Source organism: Leptodactylus fuscus, chromosome 7, assembly GCF_031893055.1.
Source record: "Leptodactylus fuscus isolate aLepFus1 chromosome 7, aLepFus1.hap2, whole genome shotgun sequence".
NCBI classification, from domain to species: Eukaryota; Metazoa; Chordata; class Amphibia; order Anura; family Leptodactylidae; genus Leptodactylus; species Leptodactylus fuscus.
The window spans coordinates 25,523,117-25,543,602 of NC_134271.1; the positions used below are offsets into that span (position 1 = coordinate 25,523,117).

The 20,486-nt window shown below is 41.7% G+C and overlaps 1 protein-coding gene across 4 annotated transcripts in view; it reads right to left on the reverse strand.

The window, feature by feature from the left end:
- Window positions 1–20,486, reverse strand: part of CDC42BPG (CDC42 binding protein kinase gamma) — a 64,508-nt gene that overhangs the window by 20,531 nt on the left and 23,491 nt on the right. For all 4 annotated transcript variants that reach the window (XM_075281434.1, XM_075281433.1, XM_075281432.1 and 1 more), the window contains exons 3-8: window positions 17,437–17,520; window positions 4,146–4,241; window positions 3,244–3,392; window positions 1,233–1,326; window positions 468–668; window positions 86–334 (exon numbers count right to left, since the gene is read on the reverse strand). In XM_075281434.1, coding sequence (XP_075137535.1) covers window positions 86–334; window positions 468–668; window positions 1,233–1,326; window positions 3,244–3,392; window positions 4,146–4,241; window positions 17,437–17,520 — 873 coding nt within the window. The remainder of the gene's footprint in view (window positions 1–85; window positions 335–467; window positions 669–1,232; window positions 1,327–3,243; window positions 3,393–4,145; window positions 4,242–17,436; window positions 17,521–20,486) is intronic.

Consider the following 20,486-nt stretch of genomic DNA (forward strand, 5'->3'; position numbering starts at 1 on the left):
AAACCACACACACGTACGTATACACACACACACTTTTGGAGTATACTCAAGTGGGGTTACGTTTTGAGATCGAACCATTACCTACCGAATTTTTCAAGGAGTCATCATCCACGTCAAAATTAGAAGTGTCTGCTGGGCTGTCCACCTCCGGGATATAAGGCGGAATTGCTGTATGTAGGTTATCCCAGGCTATTCCAGTAAAGAATGGATGTTTCTTAAAGTCATCAACACCACCTCTTCCAAGTCGATTTTCTTGTCGGCAAATAAGGCGCCTGATGAGATCCTTTGCGTGGTCGGATACGTCAGTAATGTCTGACGGGAACTGCAGATGTTCCTGCACCAATAAGAAAAGCAGTTATACAATACACCGCACAAGCATACAGGACATATAAGACACTGGCATATCCTGACAATTTAATCAAAGTCATCTTCAGTACATGAGAAGACATGATGACTATTTACTTTACCTCATGGTTCATTATTTTTCCATACGTCTCTACAAGGGATTCTGCATAGAAAGGAGTCTCTCCAAAGAGGATTTCATACATGGAGACGCCAAGTGACCACCAGTCGCACTCCGTCCCGTACTTGCCCTTGCCGTCCTCCATGGCTTGGAGAATTTCTGGGGAAATGTAATCTGGGGTGCCGACCGCAACGGATGACTCCACCTGAAGAAGTACCATAAAACAAAACCTATAAATGGTCCTTAGAAACCAGGATTTTGCACAGACCATATAGTTGGGAAATTCTGATTTAGTATAAGTAGTGACTGGACCAAAACATCCTCTGTACATGTAAATGCACCGAGCAACAGACCTGGAGAAGATTTAGGAGGGAGCAAGAACACACTGTCCAACTTGTTTTCAGGGGATATACATTGGATCCCTCTGGTATGATGAGTAAAAGCTCTTATGGCCGCCTGATGCGAATAAATTTAGGGTAGAATACGCTCACCAAACCCCTTCTGCATGGGCCGTTCTACTCCCTATGTGAAGTATAAACACTCACTCTATTGTACGCCTGTTATGTGCTGCAGTCCAAGAATAACGTAATATACTTCTATATGTTTTAGAAGTATAACTCTTTCATTCCACCACCCCTCCTTTAACTACAAAACTCCTGTAGCAATGCTATCAGACATATCAATGACCACACATTACTATAACCATAATTTCACAACATGATCCGATGACATCACTGGACATAATAATGGCTTCCGTCAGTATATTTACCATGCCATCTGGGCGCATCTTCAAACAAGACCCAAAGTCAGCAAGTCGGATGTGGCCTTTCAGGTCAATGAGAATATTATCTGGTTTGATATCTCTGAGGAGTAAAAACATATTGAATATTACATGGAAATGGGATATTATTAGTGATACATGTCACTGATACCCAACTTAAAGGGGTTTTCCCCAAAATCATAATATTGATTGCCTATCCTTATACCCCACACAACAATCACCACCACCCACCAACAACCCACCATCCCCACATTTTAATGCCTGGAGAAAACTGTTCTGTAACTTCAATGTTGAAACTGATAAATCTTTATGTTTTGTATGGCCAAAAGTCCTATGGGGCTTTGGTGCCAAATTTATATAAATACTACTCAGCCTACCAGCTAGTGTATGGCTATGGTGGATAGACCTTGATTTGAGTAATGCAGCTACAGTGCTGGTGGGTGCTCTTGTGGGTTCATATGAAAAGTTGGAGATCTTTCTAGATATGAATCTCTCTGCAGAGAACTGCTACTGATAGAAACTGTGGCCCGAGTGTGGTGTGTAACACATGCTATCCTAAAGGGGGATTCTACCTCTCTGCCATTCCTGAGAACCCCTCTTTAGGTGAACCCTTATTTGTTGCACTTCTGGGGCCTGCTGTGGACAATGAGATGGATAAGGGCTGGGGTAAAGTTCCAGGGTTAACTTTTATCCAGTGAAACTAGCTTCCTTTGCTTTGCAGGACCTGTGCAGTGTCACAGGGTCCCATGGCATGTCTTCTTTTACTACCTCCAATTGCAAGTTGGGTTCCCTCGCTCCTGAGTTGGGCTTCTTGAAGTTTGGAGGGAAGTTGAACTATCCTTTTTTGACACTGAGGTGAGCGCAAGAGACCAGTCCTGTTTCTTCACTGCTTCTACTATACACCGGTTAGACTACACAGAGCGGGCGAATGTTCCTCTGCAAATTGCTTCCATTGTCAAGTTGCATTGCCCACCTTTATATATTGCTTATGGTCCTGTCCTAAGAGGTCTCCCTTTTGGATCAGCAGTTGTGTTCTTTCAACGTGATCACTTTGACTTCCCTCAGATATTCACTTCCCAGGGTTGTCTTTACTAAATGATATTGTAGGTGGCCACTTTCACGCTACCTTTTTTGTGCTAGTAAAATGGTCATCATGGTGCGAAAATCTCCAGGCGTACTTCGAACACTAGTTACTCAGTGGAGTAACTAAAGTCTTGCGGCCCCGGTGCAATCTTTACCTTCACCTTATCGCTACAGTGAATTCTTGATAGTGATGGTTACGGGTGCTAAGGAGTTTAATCCACCTTAGTGTGGTTCGGGTAATCTGTGGGTCTCCTTGGCTTATGGGCCAGATGGAAGCTGCAATCTCAATGCTGATGCCAGTGCTTATGGGCCCCCGTGCGACTGCACCCTCTGCACCCCCTGAAGTTACGCCCTTGGTTCTACTTTATCATTTGCTATACCCGAGTAGGAGATGCCCCACAAGTTGGATAAACTATGGTCATGTTGGCTGGAGAAGTCTGAGAAAGCCATTTGATTGGATGAGTTGAGGGTAGGTGAGGGCGCGGGGCGGTATAAATGGTGGGAGACTGTGTGATTATATTTAGTTGTTTATTTCTGTTCTTTGACCCTGCAGTGTATGGTCATTGCCTACCTGCATTATATTGCATTTTGCCCACTCGTCCTATAATGATACGACTACCCTGTTTCTGTTTTTTTCCTTATGTGACACTGCTTCTGTTCTGTTTTCTTTATTGAAAAGCATAAATAATATATTTGGCCACACAAATCCTATTAAAATGTTTTAACTCATAAATGGGCGATTTCTACATCAAATAACGTTCATAGTTTAGATACCCCGAAGGGCAAACAAAAAAAATGTTGTTATCTTAACAGATCCATGGTAGACTATGAATATGAAATACACTTGGCACACGGGTTAGGGTGAAAGATTTACAGAAGTTTCTATGAACTCCGAGTGTCTTTGGGAGTGTCTTACCTGTGAACATATTTTAGCTGATGGATTGAATCTATTGCCAACACCATCTCAGCCAAGTAAAATCGAGCCATTTCCTCTGGCAGTCGGTCCTCGAACTTGCTTAGAAGCGTTAACAGATCTCCTCCAACATAGTAGTCCATCACCAGGTACTTTAAACAAAATGGATCTTTAGATCAGAAAGTGTTATATACATATATCTATTATATATATATATATATATAGAGCGAGAGCGAGAGCGCGAGCGCGAGAGCGCGAGAGAGCGAGAGAGCGAGAGAGAGAGAGAGAGAGAGAGAGAGAGAGAGAGAGAGAGAGCGAGAGAGAGCGAGAGAGAGCGAGAGAGAGCGAGAGAGAGCGAGAGAGAGCGAGAGAGAGCGAGAGAGAGCGCAAGTTTTTGCAGAATATTTACTGGGACCCTTTCATATTATCTGGAGGTCGTCTTTAATTCCTATTATCTAGAGGTCAGCAGTTACAGGTTGGTGTCTCGGTGTCAAAAAGTATCCCCTGGCCAGTCAAACTCCAGAGATACCTCATCTGACCCCCCTAATATACAGTATGTTCTCTATGGGTAGAAATCACTGTCAACACCTCTGTCAGAAGCTTAACCCCTTGAGAGCAAAGATCGGACAGTCAATTCCAACAACCCATTTCTCATCACCCCCAGACTCGGTGAGATCGTCCATATGTATAAGATGATTGACCGGTCCTACTAAAATTGGTAGGTTTTATGGATATCTATCAAATGCATGTGACCAGCTCATGTCTCAAGAGACCCAAAATACTAGAGACAGGATTCAGTAACACCACAGTGAATAACTTACAATTGTGGTTACTATGGGATTTACCAGTAACCTAACTATATACAAATAACTTCTAGAATATTTCCGAAAACCTAAATGTCTTACCAAGTAATTTTCATCATGAAATGCATAATGTAAGGTGGGGATCCACTGAGTGTCTGCTTTCACCAAGACGTCCCTTTCTTCCCGAAAACAAGCCGTCTGAAAAAAAAAATCCCAATAAATATTACATTTTATATATTCGCAATACATCACGTCAACTTATTTTTTAATAAATCGGTAGGCAATGCAACAATATTTCCTTTATGAAAAAAATAAAATAAAAAAATTTCATATATATATATATATATATATATATATATATATATATATATATATATATACACACACATATATATATATATACACACACACACACTGTATATAAATAATAATAATAATAATAATAATAATAATAATAATAATAATAATAATGATATTATTATTATAAAACAGCATACAGCAACCAGATGATGTCATATACATTACCTACAAACGTAAAAGCGCCCAGCTCAGTCTCGCCACATATTCCATGGCGCCCACTACTCCACCAATCTGAGCCAGTCATCTGAGCCTAATAAGCAAGTAAAAGTCGCGGCAAAAAGGTGGAGGGATGGAAAGGAAGGAAGAATAGGAGACAGAAGTCTACCTCAAATTCTTCCATTTCCACCATATACTGATCGCCCATCCTTTGGAAAGATCGTAGTGATCAGATCTGTGGGGGTCCAATGTGGTCCCATCATAACCCATAAGCACATAAACAGTTAATACTGTGACACAATTTAACCATCTTCACAAGGATGATTTTACACAATGTGCATTATAAACAGGTATCTGACCAATCGGGTCAAATCCACAGAAGCTATCCCTCATATATACAATATAGCAGAGATATATGTGAGATATATACAGAAAGATCCACCACACAAAAATTTGGATATTACCTAGTGTCAGACTAGCAGTTTACAGGTCCTGTAATCTGACACTAGAGTGGGACCATGTATCTCAGAGGTGTGTTTCTGGTGGGACACTTATTGTAGTGCACCTCAGATAGCAAGAAGAAGGGAGGTCCTACTCTCCATATTGATGCATGTCCCTTATGATTACAGGTACAGTGATTAATTGCTGCAGCCATGTTGTTGTTATATTCTCATATTGTATTGTTCAGTATATGTTGATACAGTCACTGATGTTAGGAATGACTGAGAACTTGATGCTAATGTATAACTACTAGATAGTATGTAAGGACACTTATTGTAGTGCACCTCAGATAGCAAGAAGAAGGGAGGTCCTACTCTCCATATTGATGCATGTCCCTTATGATTACAGATAAGGTGAATAAAGAATATAAACCCCCCCAACCACACCAGTGTTAGTTCATTAGGTGTGCAACAAAAATGGCGACGAGGATGGGATTGAGTGACAATTCATAGAAGATACAGAGCAGAATTCACTCAATAAGAGATAGAAAAGAACCAATTGTAAAGTGCAGCCATCTCAGTGATATCCTGTGAGTGTCCCCTCAGTGAGATCCTGCCCAGCAGACTGACAATGGATGTGGAGAGCTGTATTAATGACATTAGTGAGTCCTTGCTGCATCTAACATTTGATGAACTGGGTGCTGTTAGCAAATATCTTAAAGTGCCAGGGGAGCAAATCTCTAAAGCCAGAACCCGCAGGCACCTGCTGAATGCTATCAATAAACTGCTTGATGAAGTGGGAGAAACAGAGGATGAAGATGTTACCTGTCTGTTCCTCCAAAAGTGCAAACAGTTCATTACAGATCTGCATTCAGAGGCAGAGGTCGGGGCACAGGCAAAAGAGACTAAGACCCAGACTCAATTGGAAGATTTAAAGGCACAGTACCTTACTTTGCAGAAAGCATTCCAGGAATCTAGCAAACTGTTAGAAAAAGCCCTTGTTTCTGAGACATCAAGTCAAACAAAGCAAGAGGTGTCAGAGAGAGAGACGTACTGCAGGACTTCTCCACAGAACATGTGGCCAGAAATGACAATACGGAAAGACTTTAAAATTAGTGGTCAAATTGGTGAAAGAGGTCAAAAAGACAAACTGTCTTACACAAATCTCATGCACCAGATAGACATGGGACTGCAAAAGGGCTACAGTGAATTAGAAGTGATTGAGGCAGTAGTTAAAGCAATAAGCCCCGGCCTGAGTATAAGAAATATGTTAGAGATGAAAAGTGATCTAACACTGCCACAGCTGAAGACTATCCTAAAAGGACACTACAAGGAGGAGAGCAACTCAGACTTATACCACCGGCTGGTAAATATCTCGCAAGACAGCAAAGAATCTCCTCAAAATTTCCTCTTCAGGGCTATAGAACTAAAGGACAGACTTCTCTTTGCCTCTAGAGAAGTGGGAGCAGAGGAAAAATTTGAAACGGATTTGATTCAAAGGAAATTCCTGAGATCAGTAGGAACAGGACTGCTCAGTGAACACATTAAATTCCAATTGAAACCTTATTTGGATGATCCCACTGTCACTGATGACATATTAATAAAGAAAATGAATGAAGCTGCCAGTTGGGAACAAGAGAGGGAACAGAAATTAAAGAAGTACTCTTCCAGCAAAATCAGCAAACTTGGCGAAATGCAGGCTGGTACCACACAACAAGGATTACTTACAAAAGTAGAGTCATCTACAACTCAAACCGCCCCACCTACGCTAAAATCAAAGAAAGTTCCACCTTCAGGAGATACAGAAGTGACAAACTGGGAGGAGGCTGTGAAAGAACTGAGGAATGAGATGTCAGAATTGAAAAAGTTACTTAAGACTTCTCAAGAACCAAGATTGGTTTCATCCCAAGTAACTTCCAGAAATAAGCAGAATCCAATTTGTGAGGCCTGCAAGACATCAAATCAAGGTCATACATGTCGCCACTGCTACAAATGTGGTAAAGAAGGACATTATGCTAGGGGATGTTGTGCACCCAGATCTGCACAGTTAAAAGACAGGAGGTTGCTGATGAGGGACAATCAGTAACCTGTGCCAAGCCCCAGTCCCAACCAAAGAAAGTACCATCTTCAGGTATGGAAGCCAAAGAAAATCTGCTACATACTTATTTCCAAAATGTATGTGATCGTATCCAACAACTGGAGCTTCAACAGAACAATATACAGCAAGTCACTTCTAGGAAGTGCACGACAACTAACTTACAGATGAGTGAAAGTGTGTCGAGAGGCCAAAGAAAACTCATCAATTTAATAGGAAAAAGGTGTATGGTCCTATGTAAACTAAATGGGGTTCCTCTTCAGGCATTATGGGACACTGGAGCTCAAGCAAGTATCATCAATGAAAGTTGGCGGCAGCAGTACCTTCCTCAAACAGAAGTAAGGGCAGTGGAAGAATTACTAGGCTCTGAACCATTATGCGGGAGAGCGGTAAACAAGACCGAAATTCCTTTCATTGGTTGGATAGAAGTAACCTTCCAGCTGTCCTCTGGTAATGACAACATAGAACTTCTGGTGCCTTTTCTAGTATCCAGTGACAATAATGTAGCTGAAGAGCCAATCATTGGATATAATGTGATTGAGGAAGTCATCCTGAGAAAAATCCCTTCATCATCTTTGGTGAGTACACTGGCTGCATCATTTTCACTGCCGACAAGAAGAGCAGAGATGGTGGTAAAAGCCGTCCAAGTGAGCCAAGCAGAAACATTTGTGAAGGAGGTAAGAACTGGAGTACGTCGTACCATTATTCCTGCAGGTACTATAATGGGTGTCAAGTGTGGTGTCCATGTGGGACCTCATAAGAAGAACCAGGAAAAGCTCTTTGTGCCAAGTAACACTGCACAGTTACCAGAGGGAATATATACAGATGAGACAGTTGTGATTGTACCTTATGACAACTATGCTCGGGTAACCATTCCAGTAATGAACCCCACTAAACATGATATTGTACTGGATCCAAAAACCGTGTTGGGTCACTTGGAAACAGTCAAAGCGGTATACCCAGCTTGCATAAAACCTGTTCAAGTTTCTTCTCTGACTGCAAACATACAAACAGTGGAAAATGTTGACAAAGCAGAGGGTGAAGTGTCTTCAGTTAAAGAGGAATGGGATCCTCCGGTTCCTACGGATCATCTTGATGCAGACGAACAGTGCATAGTAAGGCAGATGTTAAGAGAAGAATGTCATGCCTTCTCCAGAGATGAGTCTGATGTTGGATGTATTCCATCACTCCAATTAAAGATTAATCTAAAAGACACCACCCCCGTTAAAAAGACATATACTTCGGTACCAAAACCGCTTCATAACGAAGTGAAGGAGTACCTACAAGACCTGATAAATAGAGGATGGATTAGAAAGTCAAAATCATCCTACTCTTCTCCTATAGTATGTGTAAGAAAACGAGATGGTAGCCTGAGACTCTGCTGTGATTATAGAGAACTAAACCAGAAGTCAGTTCCTGACCGTCATCCTATACCGAGAATCCAAGATATGCTGAATAGTTTGTCAGGAAGTTCATGGTTTTCTGTGCTTGATCAAGGGAAAGCCTATCACCAAGGATTTATGGAAGAATCCAGTAGGCCTTTGACAGCCTTTATAACACCTTGGGGATTATATGAATGGATCTGTATTCCTTTTGGGCTCAGCTCAGCTCCAGCGGAATTTCAGAGAAGCATGGAAGAATGCTTGGAAGGACTGAGAGACAGTATCTGTCAACCATATCTTGATGACAACCTGGTTCACAGTAAGTCTTTCACTGAACATGTGGAACATGTACGGACTGTGCTTCAGCGCTACCAACAGCATGGAATCAAGCTAACACCGAAGAAATGTGAGCTGTTCAAAAGACAAGTCCGGTTCCTAGGTAAGAGTGTCTCTGCTGATGGCTATACTATGGATCCAGCAGAAATTGCTCCAGTAATGGCTTTGAAAAACAAACCTCCATCTACAGTGGGAGAGCTTAGAAAAATACTAGGTTTTCTGTCTTACTACCGGACATATATTCAAAATTTCTCCCGGATTGCCGCTCCACTGTATGATCTACTGTCGGTAGGGCCTTGTTCACCATCACCCACACAAAAGAAAGCAAAGAGAGATAGATCCAAACAGAAGGGAAAAAGTCAACTTCCTGCACATCAGCCCATCAATTGGACTGCCCATCATCAAGAAATCCTGGAGAGACTGATTGATTTGTTAGTTAAGCCACCAGTGATGGGATATCCAGACTTCAACATCCCATTCATACTGCACTGTGATGCGTCTCAGGAAGGACTTGGTGCTGTCCTATATCAAAGGCAAAATGGCAAGTTGAGAGTTATTGGTTATGGCTCAAGAACTCTTACTGCAGCAGAGAAAAACTACCATTTGCACTCGGGGAAACTTGAGTTTTTGGCAATGAAATGGGCAATATGTGACCGTTTTAGAGACTACTTGTACTATAGTCCATCATTTGTTGTATATACAGACAACAATCCACTTACCTATGTTCTCACTACAGCGAAATTAAATGCAACTGGCCATAGATGGGTGTCAGAACTTGCAGACTTCAATTTTAGCATTAAATACCGCCCAGGGAAAGCAAATGCAGACGCTGATGGATTGTCAAGAATGCCACTAGATCCTGACCAGTATATGAAGGAATGTTCCCAAGAAATCAGCATGGAAGCTATTGGTAGCACTGTCCAAGCAGTTCAGATACAAGAGGAGGAACATATGCCATGGTGGTGCCCTGTAACTGTAGAAAGTACAGCTGGAGAAGCTGAACAAAGCCTCAGAGCAAGCGTTAACCAGCTCCCAAAAGAAACTATCAGAAAAGCACAAGAAGAAGACAAGATCATTGGGAGACTGCTACACTACAAACATCAAAACAGATTTCCGGCTAAGAAGGAGAGACAAACAGAACCACCAGCTGTAACTGCCTTATTCAGAGAATGGTCTAAGTTATACCTCAATTCAGATGGTATTCTTTATAGGAAGACTAGCCATAACTTACAATTAGTCCTGCCAAAAGTCTACCATAGGACAGTATTCAAAGAACTCCATGAGCAAATGGGACACTTAGGAGTAGAAAGAACTGTCAATCTTGTTAGAGAACGCTTTTTCTGGCCATATATGCAGAAGGATATTGAGCATTATGTCACCAGAGAATGCAAGTGTCTAAAAGACAAACGTCCCAATAAACCAACCAGAGCACCATTGAACAACATTGTCTCCACCTATCCTTTTGAAATGGTATCGATTGATTTTCTGCATCTGGAAAAATGCAAAGGAGGATATGAGTACATCCTTGTTGTAATGGATCATTTTACAAGGTTTGCACAGGCATATGCTACCACAAACAAGTCTGGTAAGACTGCAGCAGACAAGATATTTAATGATTTTGCTCTAAAGTTTGGCTTTCCAACAAAATTACACCATGATCTGGGAAGAGAATTTGAAAATCAGTTATTTGCAAGACTTGGGAAATACTGCAGAATTCAGAATTCTCATACAACTCCATATCACCCAGAGGGTAATGGACAGGTTGAACGTTTTAATCGTACGTTGTTGTCAATGTTGAGAACTCTTACAGAGGAAGAAAAGCAAGACTGGAAGAATTCTTTGTCAAAAGTTGTCCACGCTTACAATTGTACTAGAAGTGAAGCAACAGGGTATTCACCTTTCTACCTATTGTATGGTCGATCACCAAGACTTCCAATTGACATAATGTTTGACACTCCAGTATCAGAGAAATACAAAACTTACGCGGATTATGTTACAGTCTGGAAAAAGAGAATGGCAGAAGCTTATAAAATAGCTTCAGAAACCGCAAAGAAGTCAGCATGTAAAAGCAAGGAATACTATGATCAAAAAAGTCATGGTGCTGAACTTACTCCAGGAAGTCGAGTTCTAGTGAAGAACTTACATGAGAAAGGAGGACCAGGAAAACTTCGCTCCTATTGGGAAGATAAGATTTATGTTGTCGTGAGAAGAAAACACGAAAACAGTCCAGTGTATGAGGTAAAACCAGAGTCAGGTGGCAACAGATCAAGGATTTTGCACCGTAATCTGTTATTATCTTGTGACTATCTTCCAGATGTACAGCAGACTGCTGAATTGTTAGGCCAAGAGAGATCCTCCAAAGCAAAGCGACCAAAACCAACATCGCATGTAGGATATGAAACTGATAGTGTTGATGAAGAAGATGAAATGTGTTCATTAAGTTCACCTACAACAGATAACTATACAGCACAAGGCAGTAAACTTAATCCTGACGCAGCAGAATTTGAACCACAAAATTCATCAGAGATCTTGGCATCACCTGAAGGTCTACTGTCAGAATCAGAAAAGTCATCAGAGGAATCTGCAACAACTCCAGAGGAAGAAGTATGGATGGAGAAATCTGAATCAACAGACCCAGAAACAGATGAAGAAACAGAAATTTCAGGACAACAGACTTTGAAAAGATCTTCTGTTGCGATAGAAAGGCGAAGGCCGGTTACACTTACTTATGATACCATGGGAGAACCAAGTCGGGTACCAAGAAGTTTTCATGCTAAACAGGTAGTGAAAACCATTGGCCAAGAGAAACAACCTGAATGGTACCTACCACCAGCATATTTTCTGGAGAACTGTGAGCGGATATAAAGACTATTTACCTTCAAAGCAATTGCACTGTTATGTTTACAATTAGTTTGTTTATTTGGCAATGTTTCTAGTTGTTTAGCGATAGAAACTGTGAGGTTATATGGTCATATTTAATGCAAAAATTAGACCTGACCAATCTCCACCTCATAAAATGAGGTTCAGATATTGTAGTAGCATTGTTATGCATGGTGGTCCAATACTACTTAGAACCAGTGCTAACATTGGCTCTTCTAGGTCTCTTAGCTAGCAACGGACCTAGAAGTAACTTGTGACATTTTTATAGGAACATATGTCACAATGAGGCATTGACCTCTATTGGAGATATCACCACCAATTGATTGTTCTCAATTACTAAAGTACCTTAAGACAATCCACATAATTGCGGAAATGCGGAATGTCGAGGACGACATTAATTTAGTGGGGAAGAATGTGAGATATATACAGAAAGATCCACCACACAAAAATTTGGATATTACCTAGTGTCAGACTAGCAGTTTACAGGTCCTGTAATCTGACACTAGAGTGGGACCATGTATCTCAGAGGTGTGTTTCTGGTGGGACACTTATTGTAGTGCACCTCAGATAGCAAGAAGAAGGGAGGTCCTACTCTCCATATTGATGCATGTCCCTTATGATTACAGGTACAGTGATTAATTGCTGCAGCCATGTTGTTGTTATATTCTCATATTGTATTGTTCAGTATATGTTGATACAGTCACTGATGTTAGGAATGACTGAGAACTTGATGCTAATGTATAACTACTAGATAGTATGTAAGGACACTTATTGTAGTGCACCTCAGATAGCAAGAAGAAGGGAGGTCCTACTCTCCATATTGATGCATGTCCCTTATGATTACAGATAAGGTGAATAAAGAATATAAACCCCCCCAACCACACCAGTGTTAGTTCATTAGGTGTGCAACATATACACCGGCTCACAAAGTGCAGGATGGGTTGGGATGCCTGCCTATACTTGTCTGATCTCTGGAAGGTATCCCAGACATGTGAATAGAGCAGTGACACATCTTGGCATTCCAGTTTGACATAACCCGGAGGGGGAAGGTCAGCGCTCACAATGCCGCGTTCTGAATACTGCTGCACTGTGGACATGGCAGATCCAGCCTCAGGAAACACGAAATACTTAAGAAGCCATTCTACACAAAGAGAGAACACAAAAGCCAACCCCAACTTCAGTTTTCAGTAAGATCAGTATGGAAGTTACATTATACAACCCCTGATAACCAAGTCAAGTGATACTGCAGATAAGACCAGCACCGCACTTCTGAAGTGTGACCCTTCCCGGAAGCACAAGTACGATGGAGACATCCATCCGTCCAAGCGTCTAGTCCTTAGGTAGCCCACCAGCACATCACTGATCGGAATTGGCAATTTACTCACAACACACAGTGATTTATTTTATTTATTTGATGACCTTTCCTTAGGATAAGTTGTTCACTGATCGTGGAGGTCTGACACATCTAACTCCCAAATTCACACAGAGAAAGGAGCAGGAAGCAGACGGCGCCACTCTCTGTACAGTGGCCATCCTGAGTTACTACAGCTCAGATACTACTCACTCCTGTTTTGGAAGCTGTCAGCTGTGGGTAGGCTATTCCACATATTCGCAGTCCTTACTATGAAGAAGCCTTGTCAGTTCTGGAATATAATACGTTTTTTCTCCAGGTAGAGGGAGCGCTCCCTTGTCTTTTAAGGCGATTTTACATGGAAAAGCTTTCCCCATAATTCTTATATGGACCATTTATATATTTATACAGATTTATCATCTCATGTTCTTGTACTTACTACAGAGGACTGATATTAGAATTATTGATGTGTCTAGTGAATTAAGAGATCAATTTGTGACCTTCAAAGAAACGTGTGTGCCGCGGTGTCCCATCTTATTATAACTAATACATAGAGAACTAAGCTCGGCATCTTGCAACAGCTGATCGGTGGGGGTGCCAAGTTTCCAATCCTATAAGGAACTATTGATAACATCTTAAAACTGTAAGTAGTAAGTCCAAGACACTGAGATGTAGGATGTCATAGACAGGATTCTTACACTAGAAAGCTGTATTGTGACAATTAGATATAGACTCTGTAGTGCAATGATGGTCACGGGGCACTGAAACAGAGTCTGTTACCTGAATTCAGCCTCAGGTAGATAGGTTAGGGCACCTGAATCAAAAGGTGTTTCACCTTGTGAATTGGTGCCAAGATATCACCGTTTAGGTCAATATCCAAATATGCTATTGGGAGCAACTATGGAAAAAGGTATAAAGGCAAAACCCTACTTATTGGTGACAGAAATGTGATATCTCTGCAACAGAGGGCTAGAGGCCTCCTCTAGGTGGTTTTAGACATTGTAGGGGTGCGGATGGGTTGCTTTGGCAGCCAGGTGTCTAACAAAGGCAACCCCAAGTCTGCCATACACAAGCCTGTTAGACTCTTCCATCCTCAGCAGAAGTATGGCCGTGCATTATCCAAGTCTTCAGAACGTCGAATATCAAAGTTGCACTTGTGTGACTTTTTTTTTTTTAAAGAAGTTAATAAGGGAAAACAATTTTTTTTTTGTAAGTCCAACTTGACCCACACAATAGAAAAAGCCCTCAACATGTTAAAGAGGTTGTGCAGTTATCTCCTAGCCATAGACAACAATCATGGCAGCCCCAATGAAGCGAATGGATCTCTGGTTATGCAAGCACACTGGTGCGCCATTCACAAGGAGGCTTTTGGGAAACTTTTGGTCCCCCGTCTCCCTGATCAATGAGAAATCCAGCGTTTGGGCCACCCATCAAACTGACGCCTATCCCCTATCCAGTTTGACAGATACAGGTCCACCAGGCTTTTTGAGTCGATAGGCCAAACCATCAACGACTATTTTACCACAGCCCAATTCCAATTCCTTCATAAATGGCTGACATGCAGTGTCAGAAAGATCCCTCTGGGTCACTCTCATGGTTTCATACTTTTTTGGAAGTCCAACGAAAGTGGATAGAAAGTGTCGAATGCCTGGCCACCTCTCCATTCTCAGCAGCGGGGGCCCTGTTCTGAAGAAAGATGCCGGTTTCTTCTGGATTTATTCAAGTTTAACCTTTTCTCTGTGGGTATAATTTATGGGCTGTGATTCACAAATTGTGAACTACCAGCCTGTATAAAATGACTTATAAAAACAGTAGTTTCCTGCACTAATCTGACTTGGGCTGAAAGTGATGTAAAGCCAGTGATTCATAAACAGGTCTATAATCTACATAAGTGTGTCTCTTCAGAAAACCGAGAATCCTCCCTTTCACTTCAAAGCATGTAATCAGAAAACAGCACGCCTTTGGTCCCCGGCCATCGTTTGCAGGAAAATAGGGGGAAAAAAAATAAATATAAGATAGTCTTGAAACTTAACCCTTTATTTCTATTCCGAATGGTTTAGTTATTTTATAATGTGCCTTTAGGATTACTAGACGTTGGGAGGGTTATCTGACATCTCTTGTTTAGCCGTATGGACGTCATGCTCTCCCTAAGGGTGCCCATCTGATACACCGCCTTCTCTGTGCAAACTGTGCCGGTACCAGCAGTCCTCATATGTCCTACAGATTGTAATAGGAGTTATTAGCGGTAGTAATGTCTTACTATTTGTGACCTTCCCAGTACAAAAGCAGGCACAGAACAGAGGACAAACACTATTAGAATGATGGTCATTATAAAATATATCCCAGCGGTGCGAATTTTATCAGTAAAACATTTTTTATTTTTATCTATTTTTGTAATAGATTGTTTTTACACTTCTTAATCCAAGATTAAGTTTTTATTTTGTTTTTTTCTTAATGTAGATTGTGAGCTCCATATTGGGCTCACAATATATTAATCCAAGATTAATTGTGATGAAAATTGTTCTAGGAAAAAGTGGAGATTAAAACGGATACTAAATATGGTAAATGTATTACCAACATCTACCACATCATAAGGCAAGAGACTGTCTGGATTTGTTATAGGGGAGGGAAAATCACGGTTCACACTATTCTGGGCGATGGGGAGACCCCGAGGCTGGCACCACTCTGGGCAATGGGGGGACCCCGAGGCTGGCACCACTCTGGGCAATGGGGGGACCCCGAGGCTGGCACCACTCTGGGCAATGGGGAGACCCCGTGGCTGGCACATTCTGGGCAATGGGGAGACCCCGTGGCTGGCACATTCTGGGCAATGGGGAGACCCCGTGGCTGGCACATTCTGGGCAATGGGGAGACCCCGTGGCTGGCACCACTCTGGGCAATGGGGAGACCCCGAGGCTGGCACCACTCTGGGCAATGAGGAGACCCCGAGACTGGCACCACTCTGGGCAATGGGGAAATCCCGAGGCTGGCACCACTCTGGGCAATGGGGAGACCCCGTGGCTGGCACATTCTGGGTAATGGGGAGACCCCGTGGCTGGCACATTCTGGGTAATGGGGAGACCCCGTGGCTGGCACATTCTGGGCAATGGAGAGACCCCATGGCTGTCACCACTCTGGGCAATGGGGAGACCCCGAGACTGGCACCACTCTGGGCAATGGGGAGATCCCGAGGCTGGCACCACTCTGGGCAATGGGGAGACCCCAAGGCTGGCACCATCCTGGGCAATTGAGAGACCACAAAGCTGGCACCACTCTGGGCAATGGTGAGACCCCGAGGCTGGCACCACTCTGGGCAATGGAGAGACCCCGTGGCTGGCACCACTCTGGGCAATGGAGAGACCACCAGGATGGCAACATTCTGGGCAATGGGGAGACAACAAGGCTGACAACATTATGCAGTTGGGAGGCACCTTGGATAACATTATGGGCTGGCAACATTATAGGGTAGGAAGACAATGGAATTGGCACAGTTATGGCTGGGGTGAGAATGTAAATGGCACAGATATTAGGGTAGAAACACTGTGGAAGGCACCATTATGGGTTGGGGATACTGTGGCAAAGTTATAAGAGGGAATATACTGTGGTTTGTCTATCTTTATATCATCTATAGCAGGGGTAGGGAACCTTTGGCTCTCCAGCTGCTGTGAAACTACAACTCCCAGCATGCTCCATTCACTTCCATGGGAGTTCCCAGAACAGCAGAGCCAGTATACATGCTGGGAGTTGTAGTTTTGCAACAGCTGGAGAGCCGTACGTTCCCTACCCCTGATCTATAGGATGGCTAATCATATGCCTCAGCTCTAGAACACAAATTTTGCTGCAATGTCGCACAGTTTCATTCTAAAACATTTCTGTCCCACTAAAACAGGCCTAACTGAACATGAAAAAAAAAAACAAAACTTTATTCCGTTTTTGTGCAACTAAAATTTAAACAGGAAAATGAAAAAAAAAAAATTACTTTGTACATTTCACACCTGAAAAAAATAAACATATACAAAAAAAACCTATGCAAAGTAAAGCAGAAAACGGACAAGCAAAAACCTTTATATATGTCATTTACATCCCAACAAAATGTTACAGCAACTAAAGTAGACAAAATGGCTAACACAACCGAAACCATTGCCCTCTGCCCAGTTTCATTCACCAGAATTGTAGATCTAAACAAGTGACGCAAAATAGAAAAACTATTTATACGCTGTATTGTATTAACTTTCCGTTTACTAAAACAAACAAACAAAAAAATCCTGTTGTCCACGCATGAAGAACACAAAAATAAAACGAACGTAAAAGATCCAGGTGTTAAACCAGCAAGTAAAGATAAATACAAAGCGATATATTCATAGAAAAGTATTCGCTATACAACAGAGCGTACCTCGGCTCGTTTCAGCATCTCCCATTTGTGTAGGATTTTCATAGCAAAGATTTTTCCACTGCCCTTCATTTTCACCACGGCCACCTGAAAATGAAAGACAAAAGGTGGTAGATAAAATAAAAACATTAATTAGCTAAACTGTTAATTTTTTTTTTTTAAATAATTCATTGTATATGAAAAACATTGTATATAAAAGAAAAAAAAAAAACACCGCTGGGTGGCACCAAGGAAAACCACAGATATCGGACAAGGCAAGTGTAACAAGTCTAAGTGGCAAGTTAAAAAAAAAAGTCTCCATAAGGTCTCAGTGGTCCTGCATACCTATAAACAGTTATTAACCACAGTATGACAGTGTAGTGTTGTCATACACAGATGAATGGTGGCCAAAATGTCAATTCTACCAAGACCAGCCAACCATTTAGCATGTATGGAGGTGCCTTGCCTTTCCCTTGATAGTGGGAAAAAAAAAATGAGGTCAATGATATTGGTGACTTCCAGAAGCTCTCAATCCCTCCTCCCTATTGTGTACACATGCATACTCTGCCGAGCTGCAAGTGCTGGACCATTGGCAACGATTCCTCCCAAAGTGTATTCCATCTACTGTTAAACACATTTGAAGGTTTGTCATCTCTGCTGAGAACAAGAGAGTCAGGCCTTGAAAATGAACATGTACGATCCTTCTGGAGGCCTAAAGACATATAAGGCAGTCTAGCATGAATTATGGAAAAACAGAGGTCAAGAAGAAAAACTATATGAAGTTTATGGCTCGCCAATGAGGAGTTCCAGCCACTAAAATTACTATCCAAAATATAAGACCACCTTAAGTCATGCCCCTCACTCACCATCACTGAATGGTTCAGGTCTTGCTCACACAGTGTAGTTGTGATGGCCTTCCATTGTGAGTTTGGCTTGAAGGCCAGGGACATGTGATAAGTTTGCATTGGGTGTGAAAGAATTACTAGTGGCTACATCAATTTTGGCATGCGGTGGTCACTCCACTTTTTCTGAGAATCCACACTAACATGTCTAGCTAGTCAAAAACAATGTTAGCTCAAACTAGACGCACCAAGATGAGCAACACTATGCCAGGTTTATGCTAGTTGTAACCACAGCAGTAGATCTGGACCAGTGTTTTATGGCCCAATTGATAGGGTTGGTTAGAAGACTTTGGTGGGTGGGTGACCATTGTCTCACTGTGAATGGTGTAGATCCAACTAAAGGGGAGACCAAATGGCTGAACAATTCAAGGGATGGAGAAGCCCTAAAACAGTCCTAATAGCTTAGGTTTTACGGTATGAAAATGGTTGCCGCTTACTTTCTCACCTGAGAGGACATGGTACACAAAGAAGACCTACAATAATACATTGACATAGGCCCTTTCACATACATTAAAAACATGAAATGCCTCTTTTCATCGTTCAGTTCTGCGTTGAGATATGATCATTTGAAGTCGCAGACTCGAGGCCTGAGGCTACAACAGAGAGATACGGATTACATTTCCTGTTATGATTTCCGTCAGGTGCAGTCTTGGAGACTGTGGATACAAGATCAACTATCCATATCTATGTCACTACCCTAACTGGAGTTATTTGTGGCAAATAAGAGGTGAATATAGAAGAATAGTGAGGTCTGCACCTAACGCAAATCAGAAGAGAAAATTGCATCAGAATGCGTCAGTAGTGCAGCCTCAGGCTTTGACTCTACAGCGTACCTCTAACTATGAACAACCTTTTATAAATGAATAGTGCAGGTAAATATAAGAAACTTTGTAATACATCTTATTAAGGAGATCAGTTTCCGTCTCCACTTATTTAACCATTCTCCTGCTCTTTATACTTCATCTTACTGCTTGTTTACATAGTGTCCATATTCAACCTGACATGAAGAACTCTATAGAATGGGGGGGGGGGGATTCTCCTGTCACTGGTTAATTGATTTATTGCCTCATTCTGTGTATTATCAGCTTCTTATCTATAACTTAGTTTAAATAAAGCAAAGAACAGCAGAGTAACAGCAGCAATTTTTTTTTTCTAATCCCCCTCCCCTCTTCATAGAGAAAGTAACTGCCTGAAAAGTGGAGAAGCTGCAGGTACGTGTTAAGGCCTTCATTTACAAACCTATAAAAACTAGATTAAAACCTCTGGATATAGCCAAAACTTTAACTTACTCCTTCAGGATTCACCACTGCACAGACAGGTAGAGTGGCACCACAATAACACTTCTAAACAATGGCTTGTATTATTAAAGGCCATGTGGATTGCTTTGCACCGCTGTTTGTCCGACGTGGTACTTCCTCAACTTTCCTAAATACCTGACCTCATGCCTCCTTTATTTCATAACCTAACAATATACGAGGACACTTTCCAGATCTTGCAGGCGAGAATTAAGATTTTGGGATACTTCTACAATTCAGTCCCATTGAATTTTGGTAAAAAGGAAGGGGTGGAAATATCTCTAACAGTCACAATGGCTGCAATGGTGCCTCTTGCCACCCCATCCTGGAGCATTAATATTCTGTATCCCAATGTCCACTGTATCTACTTCCTCAAGATGTAGATATTGTTGTAAACAATGGTGGAGCAGGAAGCAGTCAGCTCCATGCTCCACCATTCAACCTATGTCTTGGATGACCTGCTTTGCTTTATTTGAAGGACCCGCTTTCTTCTCTGAGCTACACGTAATTGAAATCTTTACTATTCAAGTTAAGTGTTGAAATGGAGGATGTAGGCTAAAGGTTTTTTCTTTTCTCCTATAATTTTGCATTCTGTTGTAGTGTTTATGGTGACCGAAGGAAAGGCACATACTCCCATACATAAACCAAAAAGAATGCTTGTAAAATGACCCCCCCCCCCCAAAAAAAAAACAAAACAAAAAAAAACAAAACACCAGTATACGAAAAAGGTCCTAATGTACAGTGCACAGATATCCATCTACAGGACAAGCTATACTTCTCTGAATAATTATTATAATATTAATATTGTTACTAGTACTACATGTGATCCCCTTATCCAAGGCAATGATATATCTGTTCACACATGTACATGCGATTA